General features: G+C 37.9%; 1 protein-coding gene and 1 non-coding gene across 3 annotated transcripts in view; one reads left to right on the top strand and one right to left on the bottom strand.

Moving 5' to 3' along the window:
- The first annotated feature begins 604 nt into the window (after positions 1-604).
- Positions 605-676, top strand: trnae-cuc. Its single transcript has one exon. It is a non-coding gene; the product is annotated as a tRNA-Glu (tRNA).
- A 4,890-nt stretch (positions 677-5,566) lies between these two features.
- LOC121642049 (A disintegrin and metalloproteinase with thrombospondin motifs 16) overlaps positions 5,567-21,547 on the bottom strand; it is a 61,150-nt gene continuing 45,169 nt past the window's right edge. For both annotated transcript variants that reach the window (XM_041988518.1, XM_041988519.1), the window contains 6 exons: positions 10,784-10,988; positions 8,990-9,184; positions 8,797-8,853; positions 8,355-8,570; positions 7,513-7,660; positions 5,567-7,410 (listed from right to left, as the gene is read on the bottom strand). In XM_041988518.1, the coding sequence (XP_041844452.1) occupies positions 7,295-7,410; positions 7,513-7,660; positions 8,355-8,570; positions 8,797-8,853; positions 8,990-9,184; positions 10,784-10,988 (937 nt within the window). In that variant the 3' untranslated portion in view covers positions 5,567-7,294. The remainder of the gene's footprint in view (positions 7,411-7,512; positions 7,661-8,354; positions 8,571-8,796; positions 8,854-8,989; positions 9,185-10,783; positions 10,989-21,547) is intronic.

Here is a 21,547-nt window from a genome sequence, read left to right as displayed (position 1 = left end):
ACATGCCTATTACAGGTGTAGTAAATTTTTACCCCATCTTTGAATTACAAAAGCAATATTAAATAATGAATTTATATTCCATTCAACTTAAATATTCAGGTTTTTAGGATATCCGTTTTTAAAGATGACTTTAATTAAAAGAATAATAATAACTTCAAAGCCTATTATAATTTCTACCTTTTATGAAGTCATGCTAACACATTTTATAAATAAATAAGCAATTTCTGAAGACTTTTGCACAGTAGCGTGCTGTATCTGTCTGTCACATCTGGGATGTTTGGTTAAGAGTACCCATAGCACACATGCATTTTGTATCACCTTTATTTTCCGTTTCCTAGAAAGTTTGTTAAATTGTTCCAGGTAGAAGGAAACGAATTGAACTTGTACAGGTAGGTACTGCAGAGTAACATAAAACATCATTTCAAAGTTTCAAAGGGTTTGACAAACAATTTTTGGTGTTTTTTTGTCTGTTTTGTTTGGTTTTCTCTCTCTCTTTCTCTCTCTCTCTCTCTCTCGCTCTCTGAGATGCTGTGATCACTTAATCATGCTTATATGTATTGAATTGAACTTCAGTATTGAATATGTGATGTTTATACGGTATATGTCCCTGGTGGTCTAGTGGTTAGGATTCGGCGCTCTCACCGCCGCGGCCCGGGTTCGATTCCCGGTCAGGGAACATCTTTTAATTTTTAATTCTTTGTCCCACAAACTTAAATTGGCAAATTTTAAAGTAAAAAACACCAACAGGGCCAAATGTAATTGCTATCCAATGCATCCCCACCTAAATAGTTTTCAGTCTTAGAATGTGTTTAGTTCAAAATCCAAAATTTACACATTGACAGTAGAGGACGCTGTTGTACTGAAAACGGTAATTGCTCTTTTGTCAGCGTCGGCATGCTCACATGGAGATAAACAACAGAATTGGGGAATTATTGATATATATCATAGCTGCAAAAATAAAGCAATTTCTTTGTAGATGGTAGAGGACATCTAAAAAGGCTATTGATGTGACCATAAGAAAAACTTATTTTGTTTACATCACTATCTCATGTGCAGTATGTGGTCATATGTGCAGTGTGGACAATCAACAGAATACAAAATCCCTTGTTGTAAATTCTTTTGGCAGATATTCACCAATCATCCATTATGACCACCTGCCTACTGTTTAATAGTATCAGGTAGTGGGACATAGGATATAGCTCCTTTTGGCCTTAGTTGGGATCTCTTAAACTTCAAGCCCTTCCTAAGTAGGTTTTTTCCAGGGCATACTACTATAGAAGATTGCTGTTTCCATGTGGGTGTGACTAGGCTAAAAAATGTTTAGTCTGACAGCAACTAAAGCAAATTCTACATGAATGCCACAATGTAAGTTTTCCCCAATCCGACTAAATGAGCAGCATCATTCCACTTGTCTTAGACACAGCTCATCCACATAATCTCCAGAAATTTGAGGCCTGCTGTGCATGTGAAAATTTCTTATTTTTAGCAATTCTGCCATGAGTATTTTTATATACTTTTGTGTCTAACCCGTATTTAGTGTTCATTTACCATTTTCTTTGTGTTATAGTTTGTTGTGTTCCATGATAATCCTGAATTTCTTAGGCAGCAGGTTTTTTAAGCCAGCTGCTGAGCAGAAAGTTTGTTGGAACTGCTGTAGGTGCAAGCTGACAGAAAGATAATAAGCCTGTGACTTCAGATGAACCTTCAGAGTGTAGCCTTGAGGCTAAGGGGCCAGCTCTCTCCAAAGAGATGTAGTTAGAGATAGCCCTGCTTCTTTAAAGTGCAAAGGTGAGTGCTGTGCAAGCTTCCTGTCTGTCTCGCAGTTAATCTCTTGTGTTACCTGCCGTAAGTAAGGTAACATTTTGAATGTGGGCGGGTTTGTCTCTACCAACTCTACAGGAAGCCTTTGTCTGATCATTATCATTGCATAAACATAAAAAGATTAATCCTCTTAATCCATTTGCTCTTGTGTGGTTGGATTTTCTCTGGCTTTTTTCTGTTAAGCTGCTGTTGAGTTAGTGTGGCTGTATGAGACAAGTCAAATTATATACCACTACCCCAGCAAGTTATTGTGTTTTTTTCTTAATTACTGAATGCACGTGGTTTCCCAAACTAACTGAGACATATTAACAGAGAATGTAGTCTGAAGGTGGTTATGTTTTGCTTTTTTTCTTTCTGAAAACTTGTGTGTGTTTCTGCAGGATTTGGGCTAATTTGATTGTTTGAACTGTTTTAGGAAACTGGTTTTTGTTTAGTAACTGGAGGTCTGCACATGCACTCACATGGACCGAGTATCACAATGCTCACAGCTGACCAGCTGTAAATTCACTACAGAAAGCCGGTTGACAAAGTTGACTATGCTTTTCTTTCTTTTTATACAACTTTCTGCCCCTCATCTATTGCGACGCCACCAAGTACAGCTAGGCAAAAACTGAGGTAAATGTCGACTGAGTTTTGATTAAATAATTAATGATACTATCAAATGTTTGCTGTTCATCTGAGTAACATTTACCACACTTTAAGACCTAGTAAATATCAAATGTTTCTTTTTTAATTATCACTAATAATTGCAAAATTTCAAATTGCGCTTTGTTTTTCACACGACTGTATATAGATGTCCCGTCTTTCATCTTCTTTCGACTCTTTTCTTCTCATATTTGTCTTCTTCTCCCCGCCACTCTCCATCTGAAAGCGCTAAGGCCATGCCCCAGGGATTATGACAATGATTATTTTGTTTTCTAGCATCTGTGTCTCCTTGACTTGAAGAAAGACGATTTAAGAGTAAAACCCAGACACGATATGTCATAAGTGTTGAAATGGCTAATACCACATTAGCATTACTGTTAGCCAGAGAGCTCTGGCTTAGGCGTTGCACTCCACTGCAAGCTGAAAAACTAGATCTTAGCATTAGTCCAAGGCAGTGGAAGCCTCATCATATTTCTTTTGAGCTCTGTTGTGACATGTGCATCAGCTGCACAGTGACGTGCTCAAAAGAACTGTAGAGGATTTGCTCAGTCACGAAAAGAAACAACAAACAAGACCAATACCTCAATCAAGATTGTTTGTTTACTTTAGTAACACGATATCACATTAGTTCATGCTGACTCCTGATGCATGTGAGGTGGGATGCATATGTCTGAAGAAAGAAGGGCCTATTATGTTGCATACCTGATTGTGAGGTGAATTGTGGGGACTTGCAGAAAAAATCTGAGCATCATATCATGTTGATTTTTTGTGGTGGAATGATAATAGCAAGACCAGAGCCCAACAAAATTGTAGGTGTGTTTTTTCATGACACCTCCATTTTAGTCTAGCACCCTATAGCCACAATCTATACAGTTTATACTTCCTTACTTAATTAAGACCTTAACAATGAAATGCTGTAATTTAATTGAATAAATTAATTAATAAATTAAGTAAAATACTTCTTAACTCATCACTCATCGCACTCTATGGACAAAATGAGCAATTCTGGACCACCGTGCTTTGGAACGCCATAGAATTTTTCCCTTAAACAGGGACTAATCTCAACTCTAAAGTCAAAGCAGTATGTATAGATTAGTCGCTCCTACAAGAAGATACAACAAACGTTGCATCATCTTCCATAAAATCTTCCCATGCTTCTAAAGCAGCTTCCTAGTTTTTAGTTGTTTTGTTAATATTTGCCCACATTCAACAACTGTTGCAGGATATCTTAAATATCTTAATTCTAACTATGGTTTTATTAACTTTTAGTTCCATTTAATCCAGTTACCTTGTTTTGGAATGCAAATTCTTGCTAAATTTGTCTCCTTGCTATCTTATTTTGATGAAGTTTACTTTGTTGTCAGGTACTGCAGAATACTGACTTCAGTCAGGACAAAGAACTGCAGTGTCTCAGCTGGTTGTTGGTATTAAGGAGTAACAGACAGGAGGAAAGGTCTGATAATTGCAATCTATTGAACTCAACCCCTAAGATCAACTGTCTTTTTTACAACTTTATTTTGGAAAAAAACCCAAAACAACAGTATTTTGGCAAGTGTTAGAATGCCGCTGTTAAAAGAACAACAAACTTAATTCAGTGTAGTGGCTGAGTATTATGGGGGCCTGGGAGGTACCACCACTATCAATGATAGTGAGTCTAATTAGACTTGGACAGCGTTTTATTACAGATAATGTGCTATAGTTGTATTTACATTGCATTAAGTGACACATGACTACATAATGCAATTTTACTCCAGACACAAATGCTAATTGCTAATGCTAGCATAATAGTCATTGCAATTTTTAATAGTTACTGCCACTATGACTGTAAATCCCAACGCTGTGCTTTGTTGTCAGTTATACTAAAATCTTAATCAACATTTTTGTAAGTTTTATGATGTGACTGTATGCCAGGATCGCCACTCGAGGGGCAATGTCAGGTTGGTGTTACGGTGTTTTCCTGCTTCAACACACTTGACTGGTGGTGGTGGAGGACTACAAGTACCTTGGAGTTTGTCTTAGAGTGGAAATGCAACACAGAAGCATCTACAAAAAGGGACAGAGCAGACTCTGCTTAAGGAAGCTATGACAATTCAGTGTCTGCACCAAAATGTTGCATATGTTCTATAAGTCGGTTGTGGAAAGTGCAATCAGCTTTGCAGCCATCTGTTGGGACATCACGAGTCAGAGCCAGACATTTCAAGAGACTGAACACACTGATCACGACGGCTGGTTCTGTACTGAAATTAACTTTAGAGATGCTGAAACTGATTGCCAAGAAGACAAGAATTCTGCACAACCTGCTGAAAATAATGGTTAACTCTTTGCATTCTCCACACAACACAGCAAATAAACAGAGGGTGAAGAGTGTGTTCAGTGTGAGGCTTTGTCAAGTCCAGTGTAAGACAGAAAGCTACTAGAGATCATTCCTGCCTGTAGCCATCGCCCTCAAGACATTATCATCCTCTAATTAATTATTATTGTTTTTAATAAAAAAAAAAGAAAAAAGATAAACCTGCTACAGCATTGCAGTTTCCCATTGATGATTAATAAAATATTTTTCAATTTCCTTTAATTTGACTCAAATAAATGGGTCATTAACAGACTTGTGCAGAAGTCAATAACAAGCAGTTGGGACCCTTTCCCTTTCATCAAATGAGTTGGAGCAGAGAAACACCTATAACATGCAGGACAGCTGCAAATGCATTAGCTTGGTGACTGGCAATTAAAAAATATTCTCTAATGAATTAGGTCATTATTGTAGCACTAAATGCCATATATTTAAAAAAAGCTGTGCAGCAGAAACATTTCTACCTTTGCAATTCTGTCACTGGTGTGTGCAAAGTGGTTCTGTTTAATGGAAAATTAATGGAAAATATTTACACAGATAGATTGACTAAAATGTAGTATTTTTCTGTTTATGGAACATTTTGACTGTTAAGTACATTCCAACACAATAAATAACAAATGTCATGTATTTTTTTTTTTTAGATATTTTAATACTGAAATATCACATTTTATTACAGTACCATTTATTAGAAGGTGCTGTTTCTATAAAAAAAAAAAATCCACTTATGAACCAACTCTGTAGTTTCCCTCAGTGGTTTTAAACCATTCAGATTCAGTCTTATTAATGGATTAAATCTAAATATTAATAATACAATTTTGATATTTTTTAAAAAATTGCAACAGTATTATTGTTGAACTTTGTTTTAATTAATCAGGTACCAAGGAACCCTGCCTGGCTGTGCTGTGAAGTGTACAAAAGAATACAAAGAGACAGGAACAGATCTTACTCTATGTGGGGAAAAAAAGAAAATAAATAACACCAAAGAAGAGTTAAGATATGCTTCAATTTACAAACTTACATTACAGCTGTTAAATCTGAAAGTTACAAAGCTGAGTATTAAAGCTACAGAAATACAAATAAAACATTCTAGCCCCTATTATGAAGATGAAAACGTGTAATAATGATAGTGATGTTAATAACATGTTGAAAGACAAATCCTCTGTCACGGTGTGATGATAGCACCTTGCCTAGTTGAAGAGATAAACGTGTGGGGATCAAGTTTCCATCTTAAGCCTTTTTCCCATTAAATGAATCAATTTGAAAAGAGCATGAAATTCAGTTGCACAAGCTAAATATGATGAAATCAGGACTGCTACAGCTTGCTTGCTATTATGATGCATATTTGTTAATATTATTTCATTTATACTGTAACAAATTCATGTTAGAATAGTATTAACTATAATCTGCCAGTGCTTCCAAATCATAGGTGACATGTAATGCATTTTTGTGCCATAACAACGCCTGCAATACACAACTGCTTTGTATAATAGTGTTAAACAATAAAATATGGACAAGTGACTTTTGAAACATGCTCAGACAGTTATTACTGTTCTGATGAAAATTTACACTCAACAGCTGCTTTTTTGTTGAGCTAAAATGCTGTTTGGACCAAAACATGTGGGTTTATTGACTAGTAGTACAACATGATATAAAATACTAAGGTACTGGTGCTTGGGTTTAGTTAAAAAAGAAAACAAAAAAGTAGCATTTACATTGCTTATTAATACAGTCTTTCAGCAATGCTGCATTGTAAAGCCAATAAATAAAACAAACAATACTGTACACAGGTCACACAATTCATTAGCCACTTCCTGAAATCTTGAGAATCTCCCACTGACTCTGTGAAATAAAAGTGAAAAGGTTGTAGCACCATTGAGTAAAAAAAAGAAGTTCACACAGATTTGTCCTGTCTCAAAATACTGTCGATCTCTAGTATGGTTTTTTTCTGTTTCCTTTTCCTTTAGGAATCAATATACCATTGTAGAGATCATGCAGAATTAAATATTGATTAGGTTTTTTCCATTAAATCTAAGGTTTTAAAAGTCCCTTTTATTATTAGACCCCAAATTTCCAAATGATCAAGATGAACAGCACAAAGTGGGAGACATCACCTGTTAGTTGCAACCTCGTCCACGGTTCTTTGCTGGTGTGCCATTATTATTTGTTGTGTTCTGTTACATTACAGTATACAAAGTTTAATTTTTTCAGTTTTTTTTTCAAGCTAGGCCAGTCATTCTTGCTTTGTCCAAGATTCTTTGTCCTCTCGTGGTCACATTCATGTTTACTGGTGTCAGCATCAGGTTCTTACATCCAGATAGAAGAAAAAAGGGCGACTCTCTTGCACATCCACCGAAGTGTACTTTTTTTTCAATGCTCACCACAGACTTGGAACACAAACACATCTTTTCAAGCTTGGACAAGAAATATAGTCTTTCTAATTCCTTAGCAATGTCTCTGTGAGCTGCAAGTCACACTGAATGATTATAGATTTGAATTTGAACAGGAGTGGCAGCATTGCTTGCCATAGAACTTGTGGTTGCAGACTCCATGCTGTGGCACCAGATAACACCAGTTAAAATAATCCCTGCACACAAGATCTGTGGAAAAAGAAAACAAAAAAGTCTCTGAAATCTCCTTTTTACTCTGAAAGCATTTTGAGAGAATTCTGTCAAGAATGCATCATATGACAACATCTGTACCTTTCTTCTCAGGTCGTGGGCAGAAGTTGGTGTTGCAGGCCTGGGACTCTGGGGGTTTAAGATGGAGGGCACAACCAGAAGACGGTTTCCCCTGGATTTGACACTGGGCTGTCCTGGCCTGCACTCCTCCACCACATGTCACTGTACACTATACAAGGAAACAAGGTTTCTCAAAGACACAGAGGAGATGCACAACTTTACAGTATGTGTTTACTGCATAGCACTGATTCAGAAGATGCTTTAATCCAAAATGACTTATAAGTCAGAAGCACACATATATGTACACTTAACGTGTTATACACAGTGGGTCAATTATGGACACTCGTTTTATGTTAAAGCCCCCCCCCCCCAATAAAATCAAGATGTTTATATGTAACAAAACACCACAAGCAAGGTCAGCTATCAACTTTGGGAACCAATGAAATACAAAACAAGCTTTGAGAATCATACTGATGCTTCCACTTCTGAGCAACCACAGATGCTGAAGCAGTGAACGTATGAAAATGTTTAATTCACTGTCAATTGCCTTGTATCATATTAGTAAATTATAATAAATATAAATGACTATTCTAATATTTACAGTACATGTGCATGCCAACATGTATTATTTTGTTGTGTCACTTTTTTTTAGTGTAAGTAGGGTAGGACAGAAGAGTCAGAGGTAGTGTAAGGAGGCAAAGGCATTGGTTAGCTTAGCTTAATCCTCATTCAAAGTATAAAGATAAAGGGACTTAGTAGTTCTCCAAACCATATTAAGAGTTTTTCATGGCAAAAATATCAATATATGTATAGTTTTTATAAGTTTTTAGGGGATTAATTGCTGCAGTTGGACTTTAACTGACCTGAGACCACGGAGATGAATGCCACTCTGGGGGAGGTGGACGGTGAGGGAGGGGCTGAGGTAGATAGGTGCGGTGAGGTGTGCTCCATCGGTGGACAGGCAGGATTATGCGTGCAGGACAATCAGCAAGGAAACAGGGCCTTTGTAGTTCAGCTGTGGGTTTGGGAACATGGTGGCACTTCTTGGCTGTCAGCTCTCTGTACTTTCCAGCTGTATCCTTTAATATGAATGTAAGAAATTCAGTGATGGCTGCAGGATACAATGACACAACATTGTTTCATACAGAGTGGAAGCACTGACAACCTAAAAATTAAAAATATAAAATATTATAAATGGGGATTTAGAGAAGTTCTGATGAGAATGGTCATAATATTCAGAGATTTAATCATAAGAAATTGGTATTTTGCTATATTTTAGTAAACAGATCACATGACAATACAAACCTTTTCTGCACACTTGATGAAACGTGTCTGATAGCCATGGCCACATGTTGCTGAACACTGAACCATAAACACAAAAAGATACAGAGAATGTTATGCAAATAAGCTCCAAGTTATTAAACACGCAGCACATATTTTGCTTCATTCAAATGAATTCCATGTTTTCTGCCAGTCTTTGTTTCTGCGGCTGAACTACCTCTTGCCACGTGGAGACAAACCACTGGACCTTGCGTTGTTTCTGGCAGCGTTTGATGATGCAGGATTCCTGACTGGCAGGTTTCTGCAGGCCTGCACACTCGCTGTCTGGCAGTGTGTGACTCTGAACACCTGCAGTGGTGCTCATACACATCACAGTCCTCTTCTTTAAACCGCTGCCACACTTACGTGAACACTGCCAAATAGAAAGGAGCACAATGATGACATTTGGTTTATTATAGTTTGATAAGGCAAGACACTATATGGAAACTATTGCTCTGCAGTTTAGATTTTTATTATTAGGCTAATTGCATTCCTTAACATTTATATATTATTTATTACATTTTAGAAATTAGACATTTTTGAAAAAAAAATAAAAAAAAAAGGTTATTGGTTTAAAAATGAACATGTCACTCTTCACCTATTGTGTCTCTTTTTGTATTGATTAGCTGGTTAAAATGCTATAGTTTTACATTATCATTTAAGGCAGTAACATCCAGAAGTATCACACACACACACACAAAAAAATCAACCCTGGTATCTGGGCTTAAGGAATAGTAGAGCAAACACAGAAAGAATTCTGGCTTCGTCTTCCTTTTTCCTTTCGGCTGTTCCCTTCAGGGGCGCCACAGTGAATCACTTGCTTCCATCTCACCCCGTCCTCTACATCCTCTTCTCTTACACCAGCTAACTTCATCTCCTCTTTCACTGCAACCATAAATCTCTTTGCTCTTCCTATAGGCCTCCTGCCTGGTAGTTCCAACCTAAGTGCCAACAACATACTCACTATCTTCTTTGTATATGCCCAAACCATATAGTCTAACTTGGTCTCCAATGACAACATATTGTCCTTCTGGTGTGCCCTCGAACCAATTCCTGATCTTATCCAATCATCCCAAAGAGACAATTGACATTCTCTGCCACCTCGAGTTCTGCTTCTTGTCATTTTCTCATGGAAACTGTTTCCAAACCATACCACATAGCTAGTCAGACCACTGTGTTCCTTTCATTCTTGCTGATTCTTTATCATATATCATACCTGACCCTTTTCTTTTTTCTTTATTCAACCTGCTTGTACACATATACATTTTAATAAATAATACCTGAATTTAGATAAATACTTTTATTACTGCTTGAATTAATTGAATTAAAAGTAATCATTTTAAATACCATGGAAAAGTAGACACAAAGCATTTCAGAATGGCTACTATGCTGTACATGCCTGTTCTCCAAACAATGACTTACTGTCGCTTACTTTTTTAAAAGTTCCTTTGAGAAAGTTCCACACATTATTCTACACACCTTATAGTGCAGTCGATTAAAATCAAATGAAATTTTTTAAAAAAGGAACATAGTGAAAAAATATTTTATTAATCCCTGAAGGGAAATTATAATCAAACCAAAATCCAAATTTTGAAAGTGTTTCAAAACATTACTGCACCAGAGAGGAAGTACGCTGGGCACCTTTAGTGCCGTGTAGGAATATTTCAGTTAAAATGGCCGTTACAAATGTTTAACAGTGAGACAGGTCACCACACACAATGTGTAGGTACTGGAGTGAGAAGAAAGAACCAGAGGTCTCAGTGGGATCATTCATAGTGTAACGTCACTGAGATCACTGTCATAAAATATGGTGAAGCCATCAAAGCCTGGGTCCACTTAACAACACTATAGATTGAATGTGCGAGTTGGACGTGTGTTTTTCCAGCTGTGGAGTAATGCTTTGTGCTATAACAGAAATTCCCATCAGTAAAATGATCATTCTTACACAATGGAGGCACTTTTACATGCTTACCTGTGACCATGGCCCGGTGGTCCATACAGGGGGGCAGCTATGAGTGTTGCAGGCCTGCCTCAGAAATGGGGTGGGCTGGGCACAGTGAGAGTCAGGCAGGGCGTCTACATTGGTCTGGCTGGTTTTCTGGACACACTGGACCTGCCGTGTCTGTTCCCCTCCTCCACAGCTCTGGCTGCACACCCCCCACTCTCCTACAGACCAGCTGGGACAACACAACACAAGCTCACTGAGTAAACATGCACAGCTCCTCAATCACTTATCCAGACAAGCCTGAAGGACTTCCTGAATGATAACATGACTGTACAATAATAGCAATTGTAGTAGACCTCCCGTGTTGCATCTGCCCTTTCTCTTAAGTGGTCTTTGTGGATGTATAAAAGTACAACTTAATTTCTTATGTAGCTTGTTATGCTTGTTGTGGCTTTCTGACAAACATACCAGGCTTTATTCTAAATTGCAATCTTCTGGCAGGTAAACTGGGGTCCTGCAGGTTCATCTCCACACAGGTGTTAGACATTTCTCCACTGACGAATGCCAGGTCAAGCCCCAACACCAGATTTTAAAACTGTAACTTAAACCCCATTTCAAATATTTTGTACACTGTGCTTCAGCAGGATGTCATTAGCTCAGCTAATCCCTAAGTCTTCTTGCTTCTTTTAAAGTGCATCTATTCCGACTGACCCCCAGCTGTTAGAGCAGGCAGCTAAATCCTTCATCACACACACTCTGTCATCCTCTCCCTGACTTCACCCTTATGTACCCACATAGCCTTGCAAGATTTACCCCAAACAACCCCAAAACATTGCTGTAAGCGAACACTGAGTTGTATATATTAGCTCTCTAAACTTTATTTGCAGTAATTTGGTGCTGGAATGTTGTATAAAGTGAATGAAAAGAGTGAAGCTTAAAGGGTATCATACACCCACTATTAAATCTAAATAAACGTAATGGGAGAAAATCCATCTGCTCTCATATGTGTTGTAGTTCAAAAGGAGGAAGTATCATCTAAGGATAAATCCAAGGAGGCTAGGAGGACTGCAGAAATGAAGGTTTTTATCTGCTTCTTTATATTAAACACTAGATTGTATTACATACTTCTAACATGTTTAACATGTTGATGTGATATTTCTAAAGGCCTGGTCCTTATCATGTCATACATAAATGCAAGAAGAAACCAACTAAGGCCACAGCAGTTTTTTGAGCCACAATGTGTCGTTAAAGATTTAAGATATAATCGAGTATAATAAACTCAGTTTGTTTCACAAGGGAGGAAATTTAGTCATTATAAAAAATGTATTCATCAAGTTTCAGTGACATAATATACAAGTCTGTGGTGATTACCTCATATCATGGTTTCAATATGTAACAAGATCAACCAACTGGCTACAATACGACATCATATTAATATATTTCATGACATATATTTTTGGCTCTACCTCAAAACTCAGATACTATCACTCCAATAGCAAGAGTAGTCCTTATACAGAATGGTATATTTCTGTCAGAAGGATTACTTTAGCAGTTTATTTCTTCTTGATAAGTTCATCATATTACTTTGCTGGTAAGTTAAGGATAGAGACTTTAATCTTGAATGAAGTAAAATAGCTCAAGAGTTTACTTTAGTAAAAACTAAGTATAGTACTTAAATGTAATTAATAGGCAAAACATTTTAATGTGGGTGACCAAAAGGATTTAAATCTGACGACTTGTGGTATGGATTTATCACTGTTATCACTTCACAGGAATGACTGTCTGCATAATATGGCAATTAATCCCATATCAAATTATACACCATCTTGTGGTCTTAGCCTTGGCTGCTGTATGTTCATGCAGCTGAAGGATGAGCAAGCATTGCACTTTGTGAACAGAAGCATGAGGGTCAGATGACTCCTTCTGGACTGCATGTCAGATTGCTGTATGGACACCAGTGGCATTTGATAACCTCTAACTGATGTTTATAGCTTTGCCACTGTGTATGTGTGCTTGAACTTTTATATGTGTCTCTAAATGTGTGTATGTGTTTGTGTTTATTCTTTGCTTGTCTTAGTGTCCACCCACACTATGATACAGAGTGATTTCACGCTATAATTATGCATCAGCATCAGAAACCTTGTTCCATGATGTAATGCATGTTTAGTCCAACTCACCGGCTGCAGACACAGTTAAATGAAATAACTACATGGCCTCAGAATAGTGTGACATGCAGAGATGCACTGATGACCACAGTCAGCTAGTCTGGCCTAGCATGCATGCTGCGGTAGGCTTAGCATATATTTTGTCTCAGCTCACGATTTATAAACTGAGACACATGAGACATTGGACACTTCAGTTCTCTTTCCTTAACTCACATTACTATTTGTGAAAGGAAACTGCTCCTTACGAAGATGACATCTTACCCTAACAAATTCATTTTAATTTCTATTCCATTACATACTCAAGTATTGATGCTTCAGATATAAAGTTGACCATAAATGGTAAATATGAGTAGCATTACTACCTATTGTTATGGTGTAGCAGACTCAATAAAGCTAAAACTAACTGATTAATTAAACCATTAAAGCTCAACATAAAAGACATATTAACAGTCAATTTTAAATGCATAGAAAGGCTTCCAAAAGGAAAGAAATATAAAAAATACAGGCTTTTTCTACTGAATACAGAAGGAAACTTCCAGATAGCCCAAAGCTGTCTGAACAATATATGGCTCCCATAGTATTTACATGCACACATGCTACAAATAAACTCACTTAAGCACAACTAAGCAGCTAAAGCTGTAGATAATGAGGAGGACATGCCCCAAGAAATGAGTGCAAACAATTGTGAGATTACTTTACAGGCACTATCACTACTTCCTCCAGTCAGCGTAAACACACAACTCCATTAGTTAGAAAATGCTGATAAGAATGAGAAGGTAAGAGAGAAAAGAAAAAGTGGGCAGAAGTAGCAGTAGAACAGCCCGTCTACAATTAACAGTGACTAAGAAGTGTATGTCAGAGAGAATGAAAAGTAGACCAACACATGTTTATGAATGACTTCTAACGGAGACAGACGGTGGGACAGACAGAGAAGCAGACTGTGTTTGTTGTAAAGCCACAAATCCCTGCGGAGACACTGAAAGTGCTGCCACATGAGCGTGACTTGGATTGAATGACAGTTTTCCTTGCCTGACTTGCTGAGTTGTAGCAAGTGTGTATATGTGTATGTGCGTGCAGCTGGACAGGGCTGGACAGGTCACAGAGAAAAAAAAGGGGGGGAAACAAAGGACACCACATCAAAGAGTCCAGTCCATTAGACTTATGTTTACAGCTGAGCCTGAAGCCACCCAGGTAATGGACACAGTAGTGGGGGTCTTACAGCAGTATGTGTATGTGTAAGGGTGGGACAGAAAGGTCTCACCACTGACCTCAAAGGCTTCTCTCGCGCCTCTGTATTTAAGATAGTGACAAGGTGAAACAAAATGGGGAAAGGTCCTGGATATCTGTCCTCTTTTCAGCTGAAACCTTTAGCTTTATGACTTTGCATCGATCCATTTACCAATACGAGCCTAATTAAATTATCCATGGAAAGTGCAGTATGGAAACGTAATACCTTAGTATGGAACTGGTTCAAGAACATTTAATATTCATATGTAGAAATATGTCACTTTGTATTATATGAGTTCTGCAAATGTGTAACTGAGCAAAATAGTTTAGACAACTCAATTAGTCTTGTTTTAATACTAAAAGTACATTTTAAAGCACATTAATTAGGCAGTTATAGCTTGGCATGAAATTTAAATTTTTAATGGTACTATTTCTAATGGGTGCTCCTACTTTTAAATAACCTAGTGGTTATCTGATATTTGTTGCTACATCCCCAGCAGAGGCCACAGGAATGCTGATGCTCCCCATGTAAAATGTCCAGAAAATCAGAACAAAAAGTGGCAAGTTCAGTTTTACTGAAATCACGGTATCAGTAAAAATCCATTTTTCTTGTCATGATCTAGTGTTATTGGACTACAGGATTTATTTCATAGTCTTTTAATATTGGTGCAAGTAACCTCTCTTTATCATGTCCATGCCACAAGAAGTAATAATTATAAAACCCTGTTTTTAAGGTCTTTTTAACTTGGAAGCAGGGATCGTACTTTGATATAAACAGGACTAAGTATAACCCTAGCCTGTGCCGAGTGATTTTCTCCAAAATGCCCACAGCATCCAACATTAAAAAATCAAATTAAATATCCCAATCTCGCCAGACATTATGACACATAAAGATTTTTCTACATGTGAAATATGTAGTCTGTTTACATTTCGTTGTGAGATCACACTGAATAAGAAGATAATTAAAACATTGTAAAATCCTTTTATTGTTAAAGCAAGGTCAGTAAGGAACCAATCATAAACTGATGCCATCAACAGCTGTTACAGTGTCATAAACTTTACTTTATTATGACAACATAATATTAAAATCATACTTTCATCAGAATAAAAAATTCTCAATGAAAATTGCTGCACTTTAAAGCAGCAATAAAATTATAACTGCTTCCAACTGTTTGACAAGACAGCTTGTTTGTCGTAATTAGGTCTATCTGTATATGTATAGGGACTGTAACATGTTTAAGTTCCCATAAAAGGGTTAATGAATAAGTGAAATATCATTAATAATACCTTAAAAATAATAATAATAATAATAATTATAATAATAATAGTCTTTCTGTTTTCATTACATTATTGCCTGCTGTAACATGATGGCAATTTTAGTTTAAGGTCCTGCAATATAAACTGAACAATCCCTGTTACAGCTAATATTTTCATCTCTTGAGAAAAGCCACAACATGTGTCTGAAAGCTTGGAAAAACTGAGTAAGTTGGACCTAACAGAAATTTTTGTTGTTGTTGTTAATATTCTGCCTGGAAACTTTTTTCACTTCTGTACTTATGTCATCTTGTCATTTAAATGCCAGCAGGCTTAAACAAGATTTTATTATAGACCTTCATAAACTAATCAACATCTTTGTGTAGAATGAAGAAATCCTCGGTAACGACAATTGTATAAATAGACTCCAACAATTAATTATCTAGACTGTAGGTGGAGCACGGTGGTAGCCTTCCTAACACAACATTTGGTGCAGACTTTCATCCAAGGTTCTTTACAACTCTATGACATTTCTAATCTGGGTGGGAATCATCAGCAAAGTTGGCAGAGCTGAACTGTGTGCATAGCACCATTTTTTTCCCTTAATATTACGGTGAAAACAGAGTGGTAATGATCACATGACACAGAACACATTACTACCATGATGACACAATAAACCACAAACTTGCTTCTACAACTTAAAATGTCAAAACTAACAAAGCTGGAGGGCATCGCCCTCATTTTTTTAAAATAACTAATATATGTTTTCTGTCAGCATGACCAGTATAGTCATTTCTTTTTGTCAGTGAGTGTGAGACAGCTCTGCCATCCTGCAGCATTTTCCTAGGATACTTGTTCCAAAATGGAGACACACACAAACCGAGTAAGATGGAAATATTAAGCTAGTGGCACTGCTATGCAGAGGAAAAATCCCCTTTTGAACAGCTGTTGGTCACTATAAAACTTGTGATAAATGCTAATGCATTTGGGATTCCATGATTCCAGTGTTGATTGCATGGCACTGGTGCCCAGAATAATACTGTATCCTTAAAGCCCTATTTTTCCCTGAGAAAACTTTTTGAAGCAACATTTTTTTCTTTTAATTAAAAACACCACCAACGCAGCGGAGATCAGAAGAGAAATGACTTCATAAGCAAGTGGGAGAATTGAGCACTAATAGATTTTTGGGGCTGCAGATTATTTACTGCACTGATTTTGCAGTGTGGTGCAGAAATGACACTTAAAATTGAAAAGATGAGAGGGTAAGTCGACAGCACAGACAAAGAAAATGTAAGCGAATAAATCAACAGATTAACAACAACAGAGATTCTTTGCATTTAAGACACCAATATTTAATGTTCCTGATCTTCAGCACTTTCATACTTATTTTTTACATAAATAATAAGAATGTGTTTCCCATTTTATTTCATTTTCTGCACTTATAAAGCATAACTGTGAAAATAAGTGACGGATGACATCAAAGGAACTTATGTGAGATGCAACAAAGCCTTGTGCGTGAGCTTAGCTTTCTAAAATCAAATAATGAGAGCCTTTAAAGCATTTTAATGCCTTGGTTTGGACACAAACTAAAGTAAGGGGGACACAAAGTATGGGGGACAAAGCCACATTTGGACATATGACAGAATTTTTTCTGGACATACACATGCACACTGTCTGAGATGAGGTCAGTGTTTCAGCTGAACCCCTGTCTGCTCATAAATCAAGGCACAACTTGTCAGCAATGTCCCCTTCATTTGCAAGAAGTTGGCTGATATTTCATACCATTGCAAAGCGTGTATGTGGGAATACTCAGAATAGAGACACAGATGAACTGTCGCCTCAACAGCAGTTGTTGAAAACCTTTAGACAAGTTCTCTTGTTATTCCTTCATGGACTGGCATCTTCTAAGTCTGTACCTTACATAAAGTAATGGCTCTAATAGAGACTGTTGTTAATAACCTTTTCATTTGTCCTGCAAAGAAGCTATAGAGTGGCCAACTCTGCATGTAGCAGTGCGAGACAACTCAACATCACTTTAATTTGGTTTGCACCTGTGGTCCACAACCTCTCCAAAAAGTATTAGAAGAAGGTGTGAGATGGCTGGATGAGTATCAAAAGAAAAGCAGGAGTAATTTCCTTACTTTAAGCAAATATTAAGCATGTATTTTAGAATTTTGTTAAAAGCTCAAATAATATAGCTTTTAGGTTTGTGTATGTCTAATTTGTGGCTGCCGGTTCAAATCTTGGCGGAGGCCTTTCTGTGTGGAATTGAGGCTTCCTTTTTGCCTGTAGCTTTTCTATACTTTCCTTTCATAAAACAAATACACACATGTGAGGTCATTTGGAAATCCTGAATAGAACATGGCTATGAGTGTGAGGGTCCGGCCCAACTGTAACCCTAACCAGTATAAAACAACTATAAAAAAAAGACTAGATGGATGGTACATTACATACTTGATTGAAATAACCATCCTTCATCCTTATCATGTGTTGCACTACTAACCTCTTACTTGAAGCCCGAGAGATCAGGTCTGTGTCATGTCTAAGAAATTATTACTCCTCTAATGCGCACAGCGGACATGATACTTTAGCCACAGCTGCTTTAAAAATGACATACAGTGTCTCAGTTAGTTCCTGCACAGATTGGTATTTAAATGTTCTGTAGAAAAACAACTTGTTGTAGATACTATAAATGTGTGTTCTGGGTAGCCTCAAACATGTCCAAGCAATCTTTTGTCCCTTTTATACTGTTGTGCAGATACTTTTCCCACTTTTGTGACACTTTATCATTATCAACAAAAGTCTCAAATTTCTCAGCTCATTTGGACCACAGATATCCCAAGAGTGTCCACATTACACTATCCAGAGCAGGACATTCTGTGTCCATGGCGTGGTGGACCGCTCCCTATGATATAGCATCAGAGCATAATGACTGATCATCCCTGAGTATAAGGGATGTATAGTCAGCGACCAGGCCTAAAGTGCTCCACAAAGACCTTGAAGAACCCTGCCCTGTACCCACACAATCGTTTGGGGTCTTCCTCTCACTCTTGTTCTGTCTTGTATTGTGATTAATCAGAAAATTTCTCAAATTCTCATCAGTGACATTTTGCAACATCGGGGAACACCTGCTTCCCCACAGCAATCTGACAGTGAACCTCAACATGTCTGATCACCACAATTTGGAACTGAACCAACATCTGATAAACTGACAGTGCAGTGTGCACTCAAGCAGTGCCATATACATCTAAAAAGCAAAAAAGAAAGCAGACCACAAAGCATGTGTTGTTCTTTTTTTTGTTGGTATGAGCTTGAAACCCAAAGAAATACTCCATGATAATCACAGCTTCAGGTCAGGTCTCTGACTCCTGTTCTATCAGTACTGGATCTTCTCAGGGATGTGTCCTTTCTCCCTCTGATATTTTCCCTCTACACCAACAGCTGCACATCTGGACACCAGTTTGTCAAACTCTTTGAGTCAGAGCCTACAGGGGTGAGATGGACCATTTTGTGTCCTGGTGCAGCATCAACAGCCCAGAGCTTAAAGCTCTCAAGACAGTGGAGATGCTGGTGAACTTCTGGAAGGCACCGAGCCCTTTCTCTCCTCTCATCATCTGCTGCAACACTCCAGTGACCTCTGTCAAGTTCTTCTGATTTCTGGGCACCACCATCACCCAGGAGCTCAAATGGGAGGCAAACATTAGCTACCTCACCAAGAAGGCTCAACAGAGGTTATACTTTCTTTGGCAGCTGAAGAAGTTTCACTTCCCAGTGAAGCTGATGGTGAACTCTTACATGGCTATCATTGAATCCATCCTCACATCCTCCATATCAGTCTGCTTTGCTGCAGCTACGGTCAGGAACAAGGCCAAGCTGCAGCGTGTCATCCACTCTGCTGAGAAGGTGATCAGCTGCAACCTTCCATCTCTCCAGGACCTCAACACCTCCAGGACCTGGAGACGAGCAACCAGGATTGCAGCCGAGCCCTTTCATCCTGGACATAGACTTTTAAAATTTTTCCCTTCTGGCACAAGGTCCACCAGGACCAGGACCGCATGCCACCAGAACAGTTTTTTTTTTCAATGCAACTATCAGCCTGTTGAAGATTCTCTTTGCTGCATTTTTCCTCATATTGTAAATGGCCTTTACTGTATCTGGCAAGCCTTACTGATTCTGATTCTGATGTGAATAGATTAACAGATCCTTGCGCTTCTGTTTCATACTAATTCAAAAGTTAATTCTTCCTGCCCGTCTGTGAGGTGTCATGCTGAACTGAATGAAGCCATAAAGTCCAGTGGAAGGTCACTTACTTCCGTGTGTCTCACACATTTTTTGGGCAGAACGCACGTTATTTTTCATTGCAGCTAAATGTAGTTATTACAGACCAGGTGCTTTAATGAATAATGGGTAGAGAATAAAGTTAATCCGGCCTGACACATTTCATTTGCTTTATTATGAGGGGATAGTGTGGGAAGATTGAAACATCTGACTTAACCAATAAACAGCTCTTTTGACACTGCATGCCAGGGTATTGCAGACCAGATGTGGGCCAGTAACACATATGGAAGAAAACGAGAGCAAAAAAAGAGAAAAGACTCCAATGGGAAAGTTGGGGTGCAATAGACTGGGCAAAAAAGAATGATGAAAATATTCCCCATAATCATTACTAGCTTGTTGAGCTAGAAAGAGTATATCAGCTATTTGGCTGGCAGCCTTAAAGCTGATCATCTGTCTTTTTAGTTTCCAAAGATGAGCAGGGTAATAAAAAACATGTCGGCAGTTACAGCCAAAATCATTTTTGCCTTTCTCACAGTCACATGCAGTACATTATATAATTTAGCTGTTGTAGTATTCATAATTTCAACAACTGAATAACTACATCACCGACATCACATTGTGCTGCTTTCTGTCCAAAAATGTGAGTAAATATCTGCACAGTTTAAATAAGATTTTTAATAATGTTGAGACTGAAAACCAGTGATTTTAGTGATGAAGTTACACAAAAACTTTAGAAACCACAAATTTTCAGAGACATTGTTGATGTTTGACTTACAGTAAATGATCTCTGATATCCCAAACACATACTCTTTCTAAATTTATACACTCTGACATATGCGACTGTCTCCATTAGGATATGTGTGCTTGTGCTTGTGCATGTGTTCGTGCTCTTCTTCGGGTTTGTGCCACATCTTCATTGAGAAGTTTATCTTCTCTCTACCTGTTGCCATTTTCCCTCCCCTGTGTTTGATGCCTGCATGTATATTAAGCCTTGGATTTTGAACTAAAATGGTTTTGATGTTCTAGATTTAGGTTTTCCTTCATAGAAGAAGTTACAGTAAAATCCAGTTAAACCCAGCAGGCTCCTTCTTCCCAACAGGGGACTTAAAGGAAGTGAACGTGATATGAAATATTTTTTCTTGTTAATATCAGTGGTCCCTCTCACATTTGTGGGAAGCTTAAATACATTCACAACTGTTATTCATGTAAGATCCTGTTTTCAGAAGCCACTGTGTGTCTGTTTTCAGGGATAAAGGAAAATAGAAGACTCCTGCAGACAAAATTACAATCTTCTTCCTGACTGCTGCCCAGCTCCTCGCCATCACTGACACTCATCACCTTTGAAGTTCGGCAGTGGCCAAGCTGACGTCTCTGGCTTTCTTTCTCAGTTCCTTGGTGGGTCAATACTTTTTATTTGTTCCCAGACTAGTTGCTGACAAACTTACACCTCTACCAATGGTGCCAAACTTGTCATAAGGTTGTTTTTGTGGTTTATTGTTGCCTTTTCAGCCCCATAGCCAGTTTCCTGTTCAGCTAATACTCTTTTTTACTCTGCTCCCAAGACATTAAAATCATATAGTTTTGGTTAAACTGTTTTAAAACTACTAATTTGTATTATTAATCTGTGCCAGCTAACACTAATTCAGCTCTGCAGTATTACCCTCCCTGGCAACCCTCCTGCTTTTTTCTCCACTTTCAGACTCCCACTCTCTGAATGGACAGTTTCAGAGTCAGCAAAACTTTTGTATTGATATAAAGGCTGAGTTCCCCCCCCTTTTCACAAACAGTGCTGGGGAGGGCTTGGGAGTACCGGTGGCTCCACTCTACTCGCTGATCTATGGCAGCCCCAGTGGAGTCTGCTGACATC

Source organism: Melanotaenia boesemani, chromosome 6 (assembly GCF_017639745.1).
Source record: "Melanotaenia boesemani isolate fMelBoe1 chromosome 6, fMelBoe1.pri, whole genome shotgun sequence".
NCBI lineage: Eukaryota > Metazoa > Chordata > Actinopteri > Atheriniformes > Melanotaeniidae > Melanotaenia > Melanotaenia boesemani.
Note: the sequence above shows the minus strand (reverse complement) of the source record. Positions and strands in the feature narration are given on the sequence as shown.